The sequence below is a fragment of the Pterocles gutturalis genome, unplaced genomic scaffold (genome assembly GCF_000699245.1).
Source record: "Pterocles gutturalis isolate BGI_N339 unplaced genomic scaffold, ASM69924v1 scaffold25483, whole genome shotgun sequence".
NCBI lineage: Eukaryota > Metazoa > Chordata > Aves > Pterocliformes > Pteroclidae > Pterocles > Pterocles gutturalis.
The window spans coordinates 24,941-46,446 of NW_010118796.1; the positions used below are offsets into that span (position 1 = coordinate 24,941).

Sequence of the window (21,506 nt, forward strand, 5' to 3'; positions counted from 1 at the left end):
TTGGAGAAACAAGAAAAATCATAGAATCATAGAATGGTTTGGGTTGGAAGGGACCTTAAATACCATCTGGTTCCAACCCCCCTGCCATGGGCAGGGACACCCTCCACTAGACCAGGTTGCTCAAAGCCTCACCCAGCCTGGCCTTGAACACCTCCAGGGATGGGGCATCCACAACTTCCCTGGGCAACCTGTTCCACTGTCTCACCACCCTCACAGTAAAGAATTTCTTCCTAATATCTGGTCGTAATCTACCGTCTTTTAGTTTAAAGCTATTACGCCTCGTCCTATCACTACACTCCCTGATAAAGAGTGTTTCCCCATCTCTCCTGTAGGCTTGCTTTAGGTACTGGAAGGCTGCTATAAGGTCCCCCTGGAGCCTTCTCTTTTCCAGGCTGAACAACCCCAACTCTCTCAGCCTGTCCTCACAGGGGATGTGTTCTACCCCTCTGATCATCTTCATGGCCCTTCTCTGGACCCGCTCGAAACGCTCAACATCCTTCTTGCGTTGGGGGGCCCAGAGCTGGACACAGTACTCCAGGTGTGGTCTCATGAGAGCAGAGTAGAAGGGGAGAATCGCCTCCCTCGACCTGCTAGTCTCGCTTCTCTTGATGCAGCCCAGGATCCAGTTGGCATTCTGGGCTGCAAGTGCACACTGCCGGTTCATGTTCAGTTTTCTATCTACTGGCACCCCCAAACCCTTCTCCTCCGGGCTGCACTCAATCCGTTCTCCACCCAGCCTGATTTGTGCTTGTGATTGCCTCAGCCCATGTGCAGGACCTTGCACTTGGCTTTGTTGAACGTCATGAGGTTGGCATGGGCCCACCTCATGTGGGCCTGTCCAGGTTCCTCTGGATGGCATCCTTTCCCTCCTGCGTGTTGTCTGCACCACACAGCTTGGTGTCATTGGCAAACTTGCTGAGGGTGCACTCAATCCCACTGTCCATGTTGCCGACAAAGATGTTGAGTAGCACTGGTCCCAGTACTGATCCCTGAGGAATGCCACCCATCACTGGTCTTCATTCGGACAAGGAGCTGTTGACCGCAACTCTGAGTGCAACCAGCTGGCAAGTTCCTTAGCCAGCAGGTTGTCCATCCATCTAATCCGTATTTTTCTAGTTCTGCTATGTTGTTCTCTAGGTACTGATCAGAATTCCATGTTTTCTTTTTAATTACTGATCTTTGGTAACTATTAAAAAAAAAGGTTAATGGGAGAAATCAAGTTTAGTCAGTACTTAAACCTAGGTCAGCACTGAATGGCCAAGCGTTGCAGGCAGATTTCATCAGGATAGAATATACTTGCAGAAGTTATAGAGATGCAGATCAAAGCAATGTAACCAAACCTAAATTCCTGCTAATAATGTCTTATAAAAGTATTCACACTTCTTAAAACTGTTTGCATGCTTGTATGTGATAAACCTGTGTTTTATTGTAGTTTAATAAAAAATTGTTTGAAACTTAATTTTTCATTTATATTAGTATAAATGTGACTCAATAATAGAATTGGCAGGGTGTTTTTCAGCTTATGCACTTATTTGACTTCAACTGAACACATTTGCTTTTTTTGCTTTCTTAGTTATGCTACTGCCACAGATGCTCTTTAAACTGTCCATAGTCCTGGGTAAAAATGCACAACCTTTTGATACAGAAAAAGTTTGAAAGGAATATCCAGCAGAAGGAGTTAAAATTAAACGAAAGTTATGCCTCTTAAAATACATGAATTATTGTACCCAAGTAGAAGTATTTATGGTTTGTGGGGTTTTTTTATTACCAAAACCTCAGTCTCTGAAGTGTATGAGGCAGTGCTAAAAATTTACTCAGCTGTCATCCTGGGTCACTTGTAAACATCTGACTCTGTGATGCATAAGACTTTTCGTTTGAGTGTTTAATATAGGGTTTAGTATGAATATAACTAATAGGTTTGTATAGAAAATAATCTGTACAGCTTGATTCTGGCATTTCTTGTAGACCAAAATGTATTGCATGCATTAAAAGACTATTCAAATCTTATTTATTTTTTTTAAAGAAAAAAAGCGAGTACCACCTTGTTACCAATTTCTGGATGGATGACTGCTCCAAAACTCTAGATTCTCGGTACTTGAACTAAGGGATCATTTTGTGAGTGATGTGTATCACTCAAAGAGAGTGTGCTCTGGAAGGAAAATATGCTGCTTAGATTTGAGCATTTAACCCTAACTCCTGGTAGCAGAGAAGCACCAGAAATCTTGGTGCCCAAGTTATTTTCCATGCTTTTGTAGGCATGAGGCATCAAGCTTTAACTCTTTCCTTATTTTGCTGAATTTCTAGTAATATTTTAAGGGCACAGTTACTGAATGTCTGGCACAATGTTTTGTTTTTAGGAATACTTCCTTCTGGAGTTTTGAACAAGGTAGTTGATGAAAATATTTTTGTGGACATGGTTAAATATTGAGAGAAGGACTGTTCTTGACCCTGTTCCCTCTGTAGTGAAAAATTTACACGTCTGTGACTGTTTCATAGAGAAAAAAATTGAAAAGTACTTGAAAAGATAAATTGAAGTTTGAAATACTTTACAGGGAAAATGTCAGTAGGACTTAAGATTTTTATATGTAACATGTTGACCATGACTTTCTGTAATGTAACTTTCTGTTTCTGACAGTTCTTGACTGGCAGCTGTATTATTGAAATCTTTTTCTGTCTTCTTCCTAGCAGAATGTTACCATTCTGTTAATGTAACTGCATTCAAGGAGCAGTCCGTATTCGTTCAGCTTTAAGTAGTTAGAACTACTTCAAAAGCTTATCATTACTACACCTGAAATGTGCAGAGGAACATGCTGATTTGTGTGACTTGCTCATGAGATGGCTATCTTGGAGAGAAATGCTTTACCATTGTATTCTATTTGTGCATGTCATGGAAGCCATATACATTAAAACTATAAATGTTCTTTTGAATTAGTGGCTTTGGAAAACTACACTGTAAAGAGATGAGATTATATTTGCTACAGACTCAGACAGACAAATGATCTTTGTGCTCACCCCCAAAAGGCCTGCAAAATGTTCAGACATGTACACTTGGTTTGTACTCATAAACATTTATTAATTTGAATCTCTCTTAATGTGCACAATAAGAATTAACTTGCTTTGAGTTTCTCTGGAGACAGACACTTAAGATCTATCAAACTGTTAGGCTCTTCTAGCACAGTTCAGTTTTCAAGATGTGTCAGAACTTATTTCTGTGGGTTTTGGTGACAGTCCAACAATGCATAGAAAAAAATGAGGAGGCAATTGGAACTCATTCATCCGGAGCAGTGTTAAGGAATGGTAATCACCCTCAGGTCAGCTCTGCCTCTTGAGATTTACAAAACAGCCTGAAAAGGTTCATGCCATGCTTTTTTTCCCCATCTAGTGTCATATTTATTCTTGTATGAGGTACTTGCTATCTTACACTAAATCCTACTACAGGCTTTGCACTGTTCTAGTACAACTCCCATGTGCCCCTCTAATATATTCCGTACCTGTGTTACAAGACTGTTTTGCCTTTTTTACAGATTGGAAATCTGCAAGTTATTGCAGAAATCTGTTTCTGTGACTGTCAATTGCATTCTCCCTCAATTATTTCTTCTTCCTTTGGCATCGTCTAGCAGAGTCTGATTTTTCACAATGGTCAAAAACTGTGCCTGGCAATGGGAAATTTGTTCATTTGTCAGCTCTTCGTAATGCAAGTAATTTTGAGTCTCTAGTCATGTGGTAGTCAGTTATAGCTGTTGTATTTTGAATAATTTGTTTCTCAGCTAGGCTGAGGTTTGTTGGTGTTACAGATATTCATTTATGTATAGCTGATTTTTTTCTTCATTTTTGTTTTTAGGTGTTATACTGATAATTTTATAGAAAATATGTTAGCCAAAAAAAAAAAGAAAGCACAATTGAAAAATAGATTTGGTCATGTTTTAAACTGCTTGCAAATAAGTTATCTGTAAGTTACGTTGCTGTAGGAGGTAATTCATTATGTTCAGCTAGTCGGATCATTTTCTGTATTTTCTTGGTAGATAAGTGTTATGTCCAAGAACACTTATACATGTTTTTGAAAGTAAGAGTCACATCCACTCAAAAATAAAAACTTGCCTATCCCATCTGGTTTCTGAGTAAGCATTCTACATTTTTGTGTTTCCCATAATGAAGAAATGAAGAGGAGGAAGAACTTCTGTCTATAGCAAGTGAAACACATGGAGGTGTGGAAGGGCATTTTGTGAAGTGTAGAATAAGCAGCAGAGGAAACTAGCTGAGAAAGTATGAAAAGGATAAAAAGAAACAAAGAAATTTCTCTCAGTTCAAGTTTCTTAATTAAAAAAAAAAAAGCTTAACTATGTAAGTGACTGTTTCCATGGTTTTGGACGTTGTTTGCAGACTTCTTGAAAAGACCGCTGGAGAACTATGTGAGAAAATTAAAAGTACCTGTTCATGTGATTCGAATGGAACAGCGTTCTGGATTGATTAGAGCCAGATTAAAGGGAGCTGCTGCTTCTAAAGGCCAGGTCATCACCTTCTTAGATGCTCATTGTGAATGTACAGTAGGCTGGCTTGAACCTCTGCTGGCAAGGATCAAAGCTGACAGGTAATTACCTATCTATTGGTCCATATTGGGTTTTTTAATTATTTAAAAATGTTCCAAGTACTAGAATATATCCTACAAGTAAATATCTGCTTTCTGAAGGGCTGGACAAATTCTAATTGGTGTAAGGATAAAAGGCTAATTCAGTACAACTTTTAAAAAGTAAAACTTGGTTTAAAGTGAAGCTTATATTGGGATACATGGGATAATGTGTTAAATAGCAGGAGACCTGAGCATGAATGGAGTTGAGAGAGCAGTGGAATTTGAGATCTTCCATCTGCAGCCTGGCCCATTCATGAATTTGGGAAGATATTCTTGAGGAAGAAATGGAGCCTTGATCTCATGTAACACCAACACTGTGAGCAAAAACTATCAGGTTTACTGTTTTCAGGTTCTCATTGTGATTTCTTTATTTTGTAATGTGTTTGTATTGTAGAATTCTGTGCTGTTACTTGGTCTTATGAGTTGCATTTTCTAAAGTTCCGTTACTGGAATCATACTGATCTACACTGCAGTACCATAGTTTTCTATTTCTATCATAAGTCAATATTTACAACACATCCATGACAGTGTGATGGAAATTGTATTGGGGGTGGGGGGAAGTGAGAGAATGGTCTTCTTTATAATAAACATTCATACATCTGAGCAATAACTCTGTAGTTGTACATTAGTCTGTTAGTAAACAGCATATTAAATAGACTAGACATTAAGTATGACGTTACTGACCTCTGTTCTGTTCGTATGTTTATAGATAAAAATCACTTTTAAAATTTAACGTTATAAAATACAGCACTACATGATGAAAAACTACAAGTAATAAGTAATTTTTGTTCAGAACTGTGCTAAGACATCATATTGTAACAATTTGTGCAAATGGTTCAACTAAGTAAGTCCTGATTTATTTGCAACCCCTGAATCTTTTCACAGAGCTTTCTGTGAGAGGAAGCCTGCTTGAGGATGGTTACTTAAGTGTCTTTAAGATTATTAGAATTAGTTTCTTTGAGCATATGTCATAATAGTGTCAGGACAGTGGGCAAGGAGGCCTCTTTCTGTCAAGTTTGATGCAGTAGTTATACTTTGTTAACAGTGACTATAATTTCTTCATCCAGAGGTCATATAAGGATACTTCTTCAGAGCTAATGACCAAGTTTTAATTTCAAAACGTGCGTTACTTTGACCACTTAACTAGAAACAGAAACCTCTGGTTCTCTATACAGTCACTCTGTAGCACTGAGAAAGCTGTGATCAATTTTTCCATCTACAGAGGGATGAATATTTATTACTGCTAATAATGCAACTATTATTTTAAAAAAGAGCTAGTAGTGCCAAAATTGTATCAGAAAAACACATTTTCCTTTAGATGAATTAACTCTAACTAGCAAGACAGAATTTGAATACGTTTCATGGTAATAATCTGTTGAGTACCATTGTTAAGAGGTGGCACTATGAAAACTTAAGCTGTATGTGTTAAAAACAAAATTAAAAAAACCCGAACACCTTTTTTGACACTTTAATTGATAGGTTTTGGTTCTTCTGTTTTTCTAGGAGAACAGTAGTGTGTCCCATCATTGACGTAATTAGCGATGACACCTTCGAATATATGGCAGGTTCCGACATGACCTATGGTGGATTCAACTGGAAGTTGAATTTTCGTTGGTATCCTGTTCCTCAGAGAGAGATGGATCGACGGAAAGGAGATCGAACCCTTCCTGTTAGGTAATAAGAAATTATTGAATTTGGTAAAATGTTCACCTGATGTTTATTCATATCCTTTCTAGGTTAACTTTCTAAGTAAGTGCTTAAACTTACTGTAACCCTGACTGTACAATTTTCTTGTATGAAGCAATAATAGTGAAAGTAAGCAGGCCACTTCCTTAAAGAAGCTGGTTTACTTTTTATGAGTTACCAGCAGTGGAGGCAGAAGTCTTTCTCAGGAATGGCAGCAGCTTTCTAGGTGCTGTTGCTCTATCTGGACTCTGATTTGAAGTGAGAAAATAAGGAGAACTGTAACTAACTGATTCCATCTCTGGAAAATTTTGAGCTTGTGAGTACATCAGTGGTAACTGAATTTGGATGGAAGCCTACTGAGAAAGAACATATTAGGAACTTGGGAAATAAAAAGCTGTTTTGTCAGTGAAAGCGTGAGATGTATTTAAGTATAGATTTTCATAGTGACTGATGCTTTTTTGTCTTTTTTCCCACCCCCAGGACACCTACAATGGCAGGAGGTCTTTTTTCAATAGACAGAGATTACTTTCAGGAAATTGGAACATATGATGCTGGAATGGATATTTGGGGTGGAGAAAACTTAGAAATCTCTTTCAGGGTGGGTAAAGCTCTTCTCTTTTCAGTGTTTTATTACTCAAGACAGTGCATCTTGAGTTCTGTAAAATACAAATCTGTTGTCTGCGTCAGTGTTCTCTCCTGTTGTGGTTAGCACTTCACTTTCTGTCAAGTTTGTCCAGTGGAGATACCCAAAGACTGTATCTGTCAGTGAAAAGTGCATGGTAAACAGATGGCAAAACGTTGCGGTTAAAAGATTGGGATGGTCATTCTGAAGAACGAATGCATGTGTGTTACAAAGAGTTCAGTTAGAAAAGCTAATTGGGGGAGCATAAGTTAAGGGTGATGCCATCAGTGTATGGTTTAATGTATCAGTGAAATATGAGCACCTCTGTTACAAACTCTCTCTTCTTGCTGTTTTCTAACTTAATGATTGCATATGTTCATTTGGATGTGGACCTAATCAGCACTGTTCTTGCTTTCATTCCTAACAAATTGGTACTATTTCCTTTTGTTTTATTTACCAGTTCAGAGTATATAGGTGGATACTTCTGAAGTAGTTCAGCTTTCTGAATCTGACATTTTTAGAGGTCCAAAATAAAGTTGAAAATATTTTCTGAAACTTTACTTGGGAAGTTAATGGTTTTATTTACATGGAGATTTTGTTTTATACTGGACTTTTTTTGACAGATTACCACCTGTTACTTCCCTGTGATTCATGTGAGCTTTTTCCTTCTTTCACTGTCAGCTTGCCCAGTTCTCTAGAGTAGTCTCTTGATGATGCATTGTTGCTGTGAAGCCTGTCATACTCTTTCTTTTGCTACCTTACTCAGGCTTGTGAGCATCTTTATCTGTTGAGCAGGAAACAGGCATACATTTCTCTTCTATGCAGTATGTATTTGTCTAGACCTCAACTGATGTTGTTTCTCTAATTTGAACATAAGCAAATGATTAACGTTTGTTTTTTTTTAACCACTTGAATCTATACAGTAATTGTTCTGTCACTTTCAGATTTGGCAGTGTGGTGGCACTTTGGAAATTGTAACTTGTTCACATGTTGGTCATGTGTTCAGAAAAGCAACACCATACACTTTTCCAGGAGGTACAGGGCAGATAATCAACAAAAATAACAGGAGGCTTGCAGAAGTCTGGATGGATGAATTCAAAAACTTTTTTTACATCATTTCCCCAGGTGAGCAAGTCTTTGGTTATAAGAAAACTGTTATTGCTACAGGGAAAAACATAAATATTTAAATGTTACTGTTTTGGAATTTGTAAGACAAAGCTCATGTAAGACGTACAAAATTAAAGGTCTTCATTGAAAAATAATTTTGTTAGCCAGAGATGTTCCCTGCAGTAATCTTATTTTTTTTTCTTAAAACATTAACGTAATTTGTGAATGAGCTTCATCTGATATAGAATTAAAGCTTAGTGGAACATCAAAGAGCTCAACTGTAGTGCTGAAAACTGGCCATCTAAATATATCTCATAATGTGATGGAGTTTGGCCTCTGGCTTCTGTGTTGTAGGCATTCCAGGTTGAACAGATCAGAAGTGATTTAAGTGAAACCCTGTAGCAGGAGTGGCAAAAGATAACATTATCTGGCTTGGTAGAGGTTGGACTTCACTATCCAGAGTATAAGGGCAGGTTGCCAATCTACTTGACTGTGATATTTATTATGTTTCTTAAAATGGATGTTAACAAAACAAGAGGATGTAAAATATGAGAGCAAATTTCCTATGAACTCAAACTTTCTGAAAAAAAATTTCAGGAAAAGAAAGGAAGCCTAGGAAATACTGAATTATTACTTTCCACTACAGGATATATTTGCTGTTGTTCAAAAAAAACAAAGAGAAAAAAAACTTTGGGTAGGAACAGTCATCCTCTCTAAATACTTGAGATATTATAGACATTCAACTTTAAATACTAAATGGTAATTCTGTATGCCACATCTGCTTTTCCAAAGACGTATACTTAAAACTAGTATTTCCTTATGACTTACTGGTTAAGCCTGCATTAGTATTGAAATCTAAAAGCTGTAATACAATGTAGTATGAGTCTGAACAGTGTCAAATTTTAAATTACAGTTTTTAGAATACTTGTGAGAACAAATGACTGCAGATTTATGGTTGTTTTTTGTCTTAATGCATTACTCAAGTAAGGCTGTGTAGGATTTTTTTAATTTTAAAAAAAATAGTTCTTGCTACTACTCAAAGCTCTAATTTTAGGTGGAATTAGAAGCTGCCCTGTGTTATTAATGAAGCATTATAAATTCAAACATGATGTACAGATATTCAGAAAAGTTGTATGTAAATAGGTGCAGTCATTTTTGGTTAAGATTGCTTTTATGCATCCATGTCAAGCTAGATTTTAAAACGTACTAAGTAGCTGGAACATATAGCTATAAAAATAACCTAATTCTTAAAAACAAATGTAAATTACTGAACACCATGACAAGGCTCTCTTACTTTAATCTCTATGTTCCTTCCATTTGATGTGGTAACTGTAAGCTGTAAAAGGAGTTACACTGCTTGAATTTCATAGGACTTTTTTTTCCATAGCTTTGCAGTGTTGTGGAGTATGCATGCATTCTCCTGTTGGAGAAAAGGAATGAAAGAATTTAATTCAAAACTTTTGAAATCGTGAAAGCAACTTAAGCAATTATCTGTAACTGCACTGTATATTTTCTTTCCTTTCAAAATATGCACATGTGCATAGTTTGTATGCTAATAGCGTGAATGATCTGTGGATAGAGCTGTGTTCTTGCCAAACTCCTCTTAGAGAGTCTGCACCTACTGACCGGTACACAATCTCATTTATGTACCCATATCTGTATTGACACTGCACTAAGGTTTGATGCTAGAATTTCCAAGTGTTTCAAGAATAAGATCATACAGTACCTGAATAAATTGAGTTATTCTGAAATTGGTTCATTGCCTGGGGCTGTGAAGAGAGTAGTTAGTACTGTAGTTCATTCTTAGGTATGATATAATACCTATTGTTCAGAGAATGAACACATAAATGTTCTTCTCCCTGCTGCTCATGCCTCTCACCGCTCAAATCCATGTAGGTTATGAGAGCCAATAGGTATTAACTAGAAAGGATTATTTTGGAAAGGTCAGAAACACCTTACTGCTGTTATTCTGGTATCTCCAATCTTACCTGAGTTTTGCAGACCCTGATTTTACCTGTTGACAGAAAATAACAACAGCGTAAATTTCAGTAAATCTTTCTGTTCAATAGTTGTCTTAGGACCTCGGCGAATCTCTGCTACGCTGGCTCTTTTAGCCATACTCTGCTTTTCGAGGTATCCTTCTAATGTGAAAAATTAAATGTTTAGTTCTTGCAGAATGATGATGTAGTGACCCTCTGGCAGACTACAGTGTGCAGCCTGTGAAACTCTTTGCTAGTACAATGTGTACTTTCAATATTACTGTAGCAGCGTCACGAGTTCTTGCAGGGAGCGAGGTGAGAAATTTTTAAGCCAATGCTGGTTTGCAAGCCTGGGTGAAGAAGAGCAAGGAAAACAGGCAGTCCTCTGTGCACTCGAGTTTGTTTTTTTTTTTTTCTCATTAGTTGACATGAATGAGAAGATTGGATTTTTAGGGAGGTAATATACTGGCAGGCATCATTAAGCCTAGCTAACAAGAAATTATTCTCCTTTATAGCCTTTCTCTTCTGCTCCCCTAAGATAGTGAATCACAGAGGGATTGGTCCAGGAAAGCAAGCCTAAGATTCTCAGGTAGCTTTCCCACTTCATGTAATGTGTTGTCTGGAAAAAAAGGCTTACTGATAGGAACTCAAGAGACTTTTTACTGTTGATGTAATATAGTTAAGTGGAAAGCTGTCCTCTTGAAAAGTAAGCCTGTAATCCTTTTTTCTTTAACAAGTACAGCCTAGCAGAAATTGTTACTTGTCTGTTTTAAGCTTTCACGCATTTTAGAAGCTCTCTCTCTGCTTAGAAGTGGTTAGGTACAGATGGATGTTGGGCAGGAAGGTGTTGCAGCAGATGCAGCTCAGCCAAAACCAAGCCTATCTCATTGCACACAACAGCTAGTCTCCACAGCAGTAATGACACTAGCTGTAGTCCTTTCTTATTAGCCAACACAGTTTTTCTCACAGTCATGGGTTACAGCAGATGCGTTTCCCATACCATTTCCTCTGAGGCTTTCAGAAATCAGATCCAGCATGTGCAGGTGAATAGTCTCATTCCTGGCTCTGATCAGCCTGTTCTGCCAACTCTGCCACTTCCTTATGTTTTCTAGTGTTGGCCTTTCATCACTTTCTCCAGTCTAAAATACTAGGACAGGACTGTCCAAGGTGAGAGGGTGGTGTCAGTGTAACAGTTCAGGTTTCCACAGATTGGTAAAATTTATATACAAAACCAGTGACGTACACCTTCCAGTGCAGTGGAGGTTACTTATGGGTAACAGTTCATTTGGCAAAAAAAGGAAGCAAACTAGGAAATCTGCAAAATATAAAGCATATAAAAAATTAAGTATGTCTAAATCATTACCCACAAGTAACTGCCACTGTACTGTATAGTGCCAATGTACAGGAACACAACCTATTTTTGAGTATCACAGATAGGTACCATAAACCTAGGAAACGGAGTAATTCAGCCTTCTTAGAGGACACCCCTAAGGCAATTAAACTGGTTCTGCTGTTCAGTCCATCTGCTAACCTGATGCTAACTGTAGTCTGTGTGCCAGTGTATGGTTTGGTGCAGACCTAACTTCAGAGGGGATTTTTTAAAAATCTTTTGGACTAAAAATGGTTAAATAGAACATAATACACACCTATTATTTCATTGTAATGGAGGGAAAATCACTTGGCACTTTTCTTTCTACATGGTGACATTTAAAACTACTTTAGGAAACAGAATGCTTGTATGCTGTTAAGTATCACTTTGCATTTAATTCTTTATGGTTGTGACTTTAATTCTTGTTGCCATTCAGGGATGTGACAAAGCCTTAACAGTGCTGTTTTTTGAAGGTCAGTGTAGCAAACTGTGATGAATGAGTTTTGAGTACAGGAAGGTTGTTATAAGGATGGCATGGTAACTATTTCATCCATCAGCTGCTTTTCATCACTGAAAAATGAAGAACTCCATGCTTAGCTGTGGTTGGTACAGCCTGTCTCTTCTTACTGCATTATCTCTTGAGAGAGTGCAGAGAGTACACCTTTTGGTGTAGAGGAAATATTTGCTTTGTTGAAGATAGGGCAGTGTTTTGGGGTAGGTTTTTTGGCCCAGACTGAAGTTGTCTGGGGTTCTATTCCAGGAGATGTTTAAATTGAATTCGCACTATTAAAAAATTAATTAAAAAACAAGCTTTCCTTTGCTTTCTTTCCCTTACCAGTGTAGTTCTCCAGCATCTTTTTTTAAAAGGCTTTAGTTAAAAAAACATGAAATTAAAATAAAATTGAAAAAAAACCTAAACAAACAAAAAAACCCAAAAAAACCACAAAAACAAAAGCCCAGCCTAAAAGCCTGGCTGGCATTTTTTCTCTCTGTAATATTGACATAGCTAATGTTTTTATTGATATTTAAAAGCATTTAGCTAAAATTATGCAGTTATCTGTCTTACTTGCGTAGAAATACACCATCTGCTGGCAGGTTGATTAATAATACAATATGCCAACTTTGAAATGTCTCAAACTCTGTTTCCAAAGGTCAACAATTTTAGAAGTAATTTACAGTCCTGAGTGGAAAGTTTTCTGAAAATTGCATGCAGCTGGAGGTCTATAGGTGTAGTGGCCAGTTGAGCCATAGTGTGGTCTCTGTGCGGAATTTAAATTGCTAGGACTTGGTTTTGTTCTTTTTTGGTTCAGGTTTTTGTTTTGGTTTGGTTTGGTTTTTCTTTTTGCAGTGTATTACTTTTGGCCTGTGTGGTATGGAGTATAGTGTGGAAAATAAGAATAGAATGTGATGCTTGAAAATTAGAAATTATCCAACCCTTAATTAATTAAAAATATTGTCTTATTAACAGTGCTTAGTTCTGGTGAGGCAAAGATATCTACTGATCATGCACACCTTCCTCAACCCATTTGCAGATGGGAGTTGCACAAATTAATTTTCAGTAGGAATTAAAAGAACCATAAAGGGGTGGGAAGATACAGGAAGCATGAGCACTTTGATAAATGAGGAGCAAAGGAGAAAAAAGGCAAGCAAAATACCACAAAAATTGATAAAAACCCTGATGGTGAACATACTTCCTGCGAATGCTGAAGTTATATTGGACAAATACTGAATTATTAAAGGATTGGTTCCCTGTATGAAGGCTGCTTTCTGACTGTTTCTTTGTGCAGTTAAATAATAAAGGGTCCAGCAGGTGGTACCTGGCTTACAGAATTAAATTAAAATGGAATCCTCCTTACTCCACAGAAGGAGACTTCGATGTTATGCTGCATAGATATGCACCCCAGTTGCCACAGGGGTTAGAATGGCATTAGTGACTATGACAGTTTCAGCCTTTCTGCTGTGATAACTTAGTAAGCAATTGCATTCAAATTGTTCCACAAACTGCAGGTAAGAAATTGTCACGTGTAGCACAGATGTAGTGCTGCCATCTTTTGTATAATTATCTGGAAAAAGAAGTCACAGGTAGTGAGTGACATGTCCTTTCTGAGAATATAAACAGCATAATGCTGTATTTAAAAAAAAAGAAACCTTTTTTTTTGTGTCAAGATAACTTTCTAAAGAGAAAGTCTTCCGTGTGAACAGTGTATTGTATTGATTGCTTTTGTATTAAGTGGAATTATGAAGCTTACTAGGAGCCACTAAATAAAACCTTTTGATTTTACAGGAGTTACTAAAGTTGATTATGGGGACATATCATCACGACTTGGACTAAGACGCAAGCTCCAGTGCAAGCCTTTCTCCTGGTACCTCGAGAATGTTTATCCTGATTCCCAAATTCCACGCCATTACTTTTCTCTGGGAGAGGTTAGATTTTATCCTATGTATTTATCTACCCTATGGAAAGTATGTTACACAGTAAGTTGTTGGTATTCTGAACTGAGTAGTGCAAACAAGTTATCTCCAGCAAAGTTCAGGTATCTTGCTCCTGTGTTCCTGTCATGTGAAATGATACATCTGGATTCTTGGTGGGGCAGAAAACTGGAATTTGGTATACAATACTGTAATTTGAATGCTTTCCCCTTTTTTACTATAGTACTAAATGTCACATAGAAGGGCTTTAGAAATACTCCTTCAGAAATGTGTAGTTGTGGATAACTTTCTGTAGAACATTCCATATTTGGAGTATGAGCAGAGTTTTGCTTAAAAAACTAGATCAGGTCAAGCAAGGACTTGACCTAAAAACTGCTCTGAACTTTACCCTCAGAACCTGTGTCAGTGACCAGCAAATGACAGTGATCCCTACGCTTTGCTGGACATTTCTCTTTTTTTTCTTTAAGGTTTCTTAAGTGACTGTAGAGGTAGTACAGATGATGTTGTCCTAAACAAGTAGGCACCTAATCTCTCCTACAAGTCATGCTAAGCCAAATATTGAGCCTCTTGTAGGGTGATTTTGTACTGTTTGTTTTTAAGAGAACAATTTTTAACAAAATGGAGCAGGCATTCACGCTGCTGCATGCATATCAGGAGACTGATATTCATGCCTGCTTACTTGATAGTAATACAGGGATTAAGGCTGTAACTCAAGAAGTGCAGAAATTGAACCCAGTCACCTGTGATTTCAAAGGGAATTAAAGACACTGTGCCTAGGAGAGTGCTTTAAAACTCCTGGCGGTTTGGGGCTGGAAATTGGATTGCATCCATTCTGTGGTAGCTGAGTCTTTGAGCAAAAAGAGTCCCCAAGATGGAAAGATCCCTGAAAGAAAGCAAAGAAACAAACATGATTCTGTAACCTGGTAGCTTGAACGTTTGCTTGGGAATTTGAGTCTCAGATAGTGGTCTCTTGTTGTGGTACAGTTCCTGTATTTTTACATTTATTTTGTGTAACCTCTGGGGATACAGCATAGAGAACTGGTGCCAGTGTGGTTTGAGATGGGCCTAGTTCTTTTCTGAAGACAACAACCTTTGTCTTTTTTTTCACTCCAGATAAGAAACGTGGAGACAAATCAATGTCTGGATAACATGGCAAGAAAAGAAAATGAAAAAGTTGGAATCTTTAACTGCCATGGGATGGGTGGCAATCAGGTGACAATTTTTTTTACAATCTTCATGTATCAAATTGTTTGGAACACTACTTCTCATCAGAACAATTCTTTGATTATTTCAGTAGTTATCCTTAAAATATACTTAAGTTGTAAAGTTTAAGAAATCCTCACTGAAGAAGATGCCTGCAAGAGAAAATGCTTGAGAACTTTTGTTGGCAGCTTGTCATTTGTAGGTTTTTGAGGCCTGACTGCAACAGATTTTTAGATGAACTTTCAAGGAAAAAAAAAATGAGCAGAGGAGAAGCTTGCTATAAGCTAGGCCTCACCTCTTGTAGGTTCTCTGGAACTGTCTCGTGTTTAGACCTCCTGATTGGCGTCGTTACTTTAAAAAAAAAAAGTGTCTGGACCTGAAATGCCATTTTTAATGTATATTTTTTCTGGGTGTCAGTTCTGGAATTTATTTTACATGTTTTTTTGTTCTACTTTGTTAATAATTCTTGATTAGTTGTTTTCCAATATACAGAGATTACCTGTGTTGGGGATCCTCCTGTTTTTACATAGGAATCAGTCTGCAATTGAAAACACAAAAATCAATTTTGACTTCAGAGCTTGTTCATATAGTGTTTGTATTTATTCCCTAAAAAAAAAAAAGTCTCTGACAACTCTTTCTATACATGCTGAAGGGAAAAGAAAAACAAATCAGTGGACATTAATGAAGTGATGCACAAATGTTTCCCCTTCCCCCTGCCCCAGGAATCTTTTAGTTGAACATTTTTTTCAGTTCCTCTCATTCTTTTTCTGTGTAGGTTTTCTCATACACTGCCAACAAAGAAATTCGAACAGATGATTTGTGTTTAGATGTATCCAAACTTAATGGCCCAGTAACGATGCTCAAGTGCCACCATCTAAAAGGAAATCAGCTTTGGGAGTATGATCCAGTGGTAAGTTTTCTAATGATTTGTGACATTAAAATGAAAAAACTTGGGGTTTTGTAGCCTACAGAGTAACGTATTCCAGTGTGGGACCACTATTTGACAGTCAAAACAGAAACAAAGTCAGGATTATGTTCCCTCTGTTATTAATTCATGGTGTAGTCACTCAGTGGACATCTGTAATAATTACCTAGTGAGTTTTGAGGGAGCTTTTAAAAGAATATTTTCAATGTGCTTTTGGATCTTCTGGAGAAAGATAGTCTGCTAGTGTAGTGCTGTGTTACGATGAGATCAACAATGGAAAAGTATTCCAGGTATCTACTGGACCAGGTAATGCTAACGATCTTGTGACAAATCCAACACGTGGTGTCTTATCTTGCACAAGGTTAACAGGAAATACTTTTCTAATTAAAAAAATCCGCATCCCAAAATTATAAGGAAGATGTTACATTTCTAATTGTGGCATGTTTAAGGTAGGGATGCTTAAAACAGCTTTACTTTAATCATTCTTTCTTGTATGTACTGTTCCAATTTATTTTGAAGCTCACAGATAGAACTTCCAGATCTAGAAGTCATTGACTGTTGATCCATTCATTGTTAATTTGATTTGCAAGCTCTAAAAAAAAATTTGTGATTGTGCAGTGAAGAACTCTGACTTTATGGCATGACTAGTTAGAATAATTCTTAAGCTCATTAATTTAAAATCAGCTATTGCAAAAGACAGTTGCGAGACAAACTGTGGAAGAATAATCTTGCCAGTATAATGGTGACAACTATTTTACAAGGAGAACATGTAGATATTTATGTACTAAAAAGTAATTTCACTGATTTCAAAAAAAAGCGTGAGTATTTCTAACTAAATAGACTTGCAGTAGGTTTTAGCAGCTGAGGTGTTAACAAAAGCTACAGCCTTTAAGACTAAAAGGAAATAACATAAGAATTATGATTTTTTTATTGGGATGGAAGTTAATGTGGAAGACAGTAGATCTCTACTAGGATTTCTGCACATTGCTAGCAACTACTGATAAGAGACTGAAGAAAACTGTTGAAGGCTTTCAGGATTAAATGTTAATTGAAATTATTAAATCTGAGTATTGGGAATTATTCATTTTTGGTTTTTATGCAGTTAGTTTGCCTGCCCTAAGTAAATAAGATGAGTAGTATTGCTACATGCAATGATTCACCAAACAAAAAGTGCTTTTTATTTTGTAGCTTATGGTTGCCACAGGTTGTAAAGCAGACTTCCCCTTTGTTGATCCTCAGCCATAGATTTGTTTGTATGTGTTTTTTCTCTTTATTCTGTCAATGTAAAATCTAGGTATAATCTTCAGAACTTTACCAAAAGCTGGCTAATAAAGCACAAAAATAAGTTAGAAAATACTTAGCAAGAACTCCTGCCCACAGAGTTGGGTGATTTTTCTGTAGATTTTTTTTCCTTCTGCCTGTTGAGGAGACATGTAAGAAGCCCCTTTCCCTTAATGTCTCCCAGGAAGAAAAAGAAAAGGGGCTTTGTGCTAGTTATTTGTCTATTTAAGTCTGTCCCAACTCCCTTCTTCATTCTTCAGCTACTGTACGAGTGCAGGAGAGGGATATGCTCAGGTTTTTTGTTGGTTTTGGGTTGGTTTTTTGTTTGTTTTTACCATTTGCTGCTTGTGCACATAAGGTCTGCCTGTTCTGACGCTTTTCAGTCAGTCCAGTGTCCTGGTTGTGCTGCTGAGTGAGATAGTAATGCTGGTCAGTACCACAGACAAGTTAATGCACTGGTGGGTATCCATAGTACAGAAGCAGGAAATGCAGCTTCTGAAGATCTCTTCTCCATGAGGACAGTACCAAGGTAGACAGAGTGGTGTGTGGAAGATTGCATAAGTAAGATTTGTAGGTATTGGAAAAGATATGTACGTGTGTGAATTTATACACATCTTTTTTTTAAAAGTAGATGCTTTTTAAAAAGAACATAATATTACACATGAACATAGTGTAAGGTCAGTTTTGTGTCCCCAGCTGAGAAAAAAGTGTACTTTTGTATACATAGTCAATGTGTTCATTCTGATCTGATCAAAAATACTATTACAACTAATAACTGAAGATGTGTATCTTACCAAACTTTAATTTCTAACTCCTCAAAGATTCCCTAGCTGTGTAATCCTATGTAAAGAATGGTGGATATTGCTTGGTAAAGAGTGTAGTTTTAAAGTTCAGCCTAGTATCTACAACATCCAATAGCATATGTAAGTGTTCTTTTGAATTGGGATCTGGAGTCAGTAGCCAACAGATCTTTTCTAGTTCATGCTTATCTATGGAAGAATGTTAATGGCCACTAGAAGCTTTTTTGATTGGCTTATACCTGGTGATTTTTGTAAAACTAATTTCTTTTTATTTTGTCTTTAAGAAATTAACCCTGTTGCATGTGAACAGTAACCAGTGCCTGGACAAAGCCACTGAAGAGGACAGCCAGGTACCCAGCATCAGAGACTGCAACGGCAGCCGCTCCCAGCAGTGGCTACTTCGCAATGTCACCCTTCCAGAAATATTCTGAGAGGTTCTAAAGAAAAGCAAGGACTGACTGGGCTACCTCGGCTGATACTTTGGCTACACTGTTAAGTAGCAACAGAAGAAGCTTCTGCTCGGCAGAATCCACAGTTCGCCAGCTGTTAGAACTCCTGCAGCTTCTCAGTAGCTGTGAACCAGCCTTCCTGTATAAGGATGTGAAACTACCACACATACTAGTGAAACTGTGCCCACTGATGTTTACAAGATTGAAAGAGTTTCTTCCAGCAAATAATTCAGAGAATGTTTGGACAGTGGAAACATAATCAATGAAATAGTCTCTCTGAAGAGCTGCATATCATTGTAGTTTGCTTGCACGTCAGTAACCTCTGCTGAAAGTGCTGTTGTAATGAAGAAAGTTTCAAGAATTTTTTTCCTGGTTAGCAGTGGCAACCAGACTACTAAATATAGATCCACAACACGTGAAAGAGAGCTGGAGACCAGATTCAGTAACATGAAATAAGAATTCTGTGATTTAAAAACAAAAAGTAAACAGGGTTTAATGGAAACTAAATCAGAACTATGAAAAGTACAATTTGTTATAGTGAAGTATCAAATTTATATGTAGATTTTATACCTCACTGGGGGAAAATAACCAAGTCAAAAGGCAATTGTTCCTCTTTTTCAATTGTGTGATAGTCCATAAATACTTTTTTTTTTTCCAGTGGGTCTAAAATTGTTTTGGGTGCAAACAAAATGGGCATAAGAATAAACTTAGCTCTTGAATGTCAGATCAACTTTTTTCATTTTTTAATTTTAGTTTCTTGGCTGTTGGAATTGTATCTTTTTATTACTGTCTGAAAACTGGAGCTTAACATGCTGTCTAACTTTTTTTTTCTGTCCAGACTTGCCATTTCAGTTGATACTTGGGTCAGTCAGCTTATGGACTTTAATGGCCAAACAAAAGATTTAAGTACACTTTGAAATTATTAAGTCAACTTGATGGAATATGCTTAGTGCCCAAGACTCATGCTACTGTACTATGGTTTTGTTTTCAAAGCAATAAATCTTTTGTTCCTTGTTTGATTTCAGTCATCAGAAAGCCAGAAGAAGATACGTGATTTGGGTAGCAGGAAACTGGCAAAACTGAAGGTTTTCTGGAATCCTTTTTCACTTCATATTCAGATGTGCTTCATTGTCAAGTGCATATTTAGATTAGACTCTGAATTGTAATGTTGATCTGCTGCTTTTTTCTAATAAAACCTAAAGAAAAATAGCTAAATTGGCATGGTTTTTAAAGTTAACATAGCCAAAAGCAATATGACTGCATTTTTTAACTGAATTGCTGTGTTTTGTTAAGAAAAATCTGTGTGGGCTGATCTTGAAAATGAGCCACTGAACAGTCAGAATATATGTTGAATTTTCTTTTGGAAAGAAAAATGAGATTTGCTTAATGGAGATGATATTTTTATGATAAATGTAATTGTTTGGCCAACTGTCCTGGAAAGCAAATTAAACCTAGACACATGCAAAAGTTGTGTGGAATTATATTTGGCTGTTAAGGCCTTTTTAGATTTACTATTCCAAGTTGCTTTAGTCAGTGTTATCTGTTATTTTTGCAGCAGTACACAAGAGTTTTGATGCACAAAGCAGGGGAAATGTCACCAAATTGCAGCATCATGTTGCTACTTTAAAAATATATAGGATGAGATGATGTGGGATTACTATCAGATAAAGCATCTAAATATCTAACTATCTTTCATCACCCCTCTTATTGGATAGCCCTGCAAATCTTATGAGGTTGAAGTAGATTTATTAAAGTAATTGTATGGTACATTTATTGGCAAGACATTGAAGTGTGTCAAGATGACTTAAAAAAAAAGTCAGTGGTTATGTGTGAGAAGACTTCTTTGGTACAGTTAGTGAAGAGGATGGTATGGGTGACAGTGTCATCATTTGTAATTTATGTGTTTTCTTGCTCTTAGGCACTCTGTGGTCCCTCCTGCTTTTATACTGTTTCTGAGGTGCAGTTTATGGTTGTCTGATACTGCATATTAGCCACCAAAATACTGTTTTCAGTTTTCTTCTGTGTACCAGTGAATGATGGTTTGGGTCATGTTTTGGATTTTGTTTTAGTTTATCTTGGCAAACTAGCACTTTTTTTTTTTATTGGGGGGGGGGGGGTGGTGTAAAAATGAGGTTATGTATTAGTTCAGAAACAGTCTCTCGAACTCAAAGTACATTGCTAGCAAAGATGGTGTGAATCAGAGGTGGGTAACCTTTTGTGAAATGAGAAGCAGGAGCATCAGATGTGCAGTGTAAAAGTCCTGTAATTTTTCAAAATTTCTTAATTTAGTGTTTCAGGTTTCATAAGTATATGGCATATCACTGAAAACACAAAAACAAATACATTTTCACTTTATGTTTTTAACTCTTATGATTACTAATGCGATATCCTTTTAACAAAGATGAAGTACCATGGCTTGTAATGTAACTAAACCTGTAGGCAGGCCTCAACGTTACTATGATTTTGACCCTTGTTAATTCCACAGGTCATTTTATATGTTGGTCACATAAACTGCAGTAACAATCATCGCACAGCTGAAAACCCATGTATCAAGTTGTCAGCTTTGGAAAGCTGAAGTAGCCATCTGATTTCCAGCCTTGCCTTACCAGTCCTTAACTGCCAAGGTCGCCCTCTTCCCCCACTGAATACGAGGAGAGGGAGCAGCAGACTGGGGAGTGTCTTTGGTCTCTAAGTGTTTGGCTCAAAACCCCTTAGCTCAGCCAGTCCTGTGGTGGGGTAACTGGTTGACTGGCAGTGGGCTGTGTTGGGCTTACCTGGCTTGTACAGGCTGTGTTGGTGGACAACGCAGGGCTTCTGCAAGGATTGCCATTCACTCTGTTAATGTGCATTTTAAATACTCTGTTGTATTAAGCACCTTTTGAACATGGCCACAGAATAGCTTCCCCCACACTGCTTTCTTGTAGCTTCTCTTAGCACAAATGTGGTGACTGTCATCAGAGGTACCTGCTCAAAGTGAGCTTCTTTAGTGACTCTGTGGGACTGTAGTCTCTCAGTGGTGGTCCTCCAT

General features: G+C 37.3%; 1 protein-coding gene across 2 annotated transcripts in view; it reads left to right on the plus strand.

The window, feature by feature from the left end:
* The window catches only part of GALNT1 (polypeptide N-acetylgalactosaminyltransferase 1), a 44,058-nt gene extending 24,113 nt beyond the window's left edge, over positions 1-19,945 (plus strand). For both annotated transcript variants that reach the window (XM_010076366.1, XM_010076367.1), the window contains exons 4-11: positions 4,381-4,588; positions 6,131-6,301; positions 6,794-6,911; positions 7,880-8,060; positions 13,675-13,814; positions 14,934-15,032; positions 15,799-15,933; positions 18,314-19,945. In XM_010076366.1, the coding sequence (XP_010074668.1) occupies positions 4,381-4,588; positions 6,131-6,301; positions 6,794-6,911; positions 7,880-8,060; positions 13,675-13,814; positions 14,934-15,032; positions 15,799-15,933; positions 18,314-18,460 (1,199 nt within the window). In that variant the 3' untranslated portion in view covers positions 18,461-19,945. The remainder of the gene's footprint in view (positions 1-4,380; positions 4,589-6,130; positions 6,302-6,793; positions 6,912-7,879; positions 8,061-13,674; positions 13,815-14,933; positions 15,033-15,798; positions 15,934-18,313) is intronic.
* Positions 19,946-21,506: the final 1,561 nt, after the last annotated feature.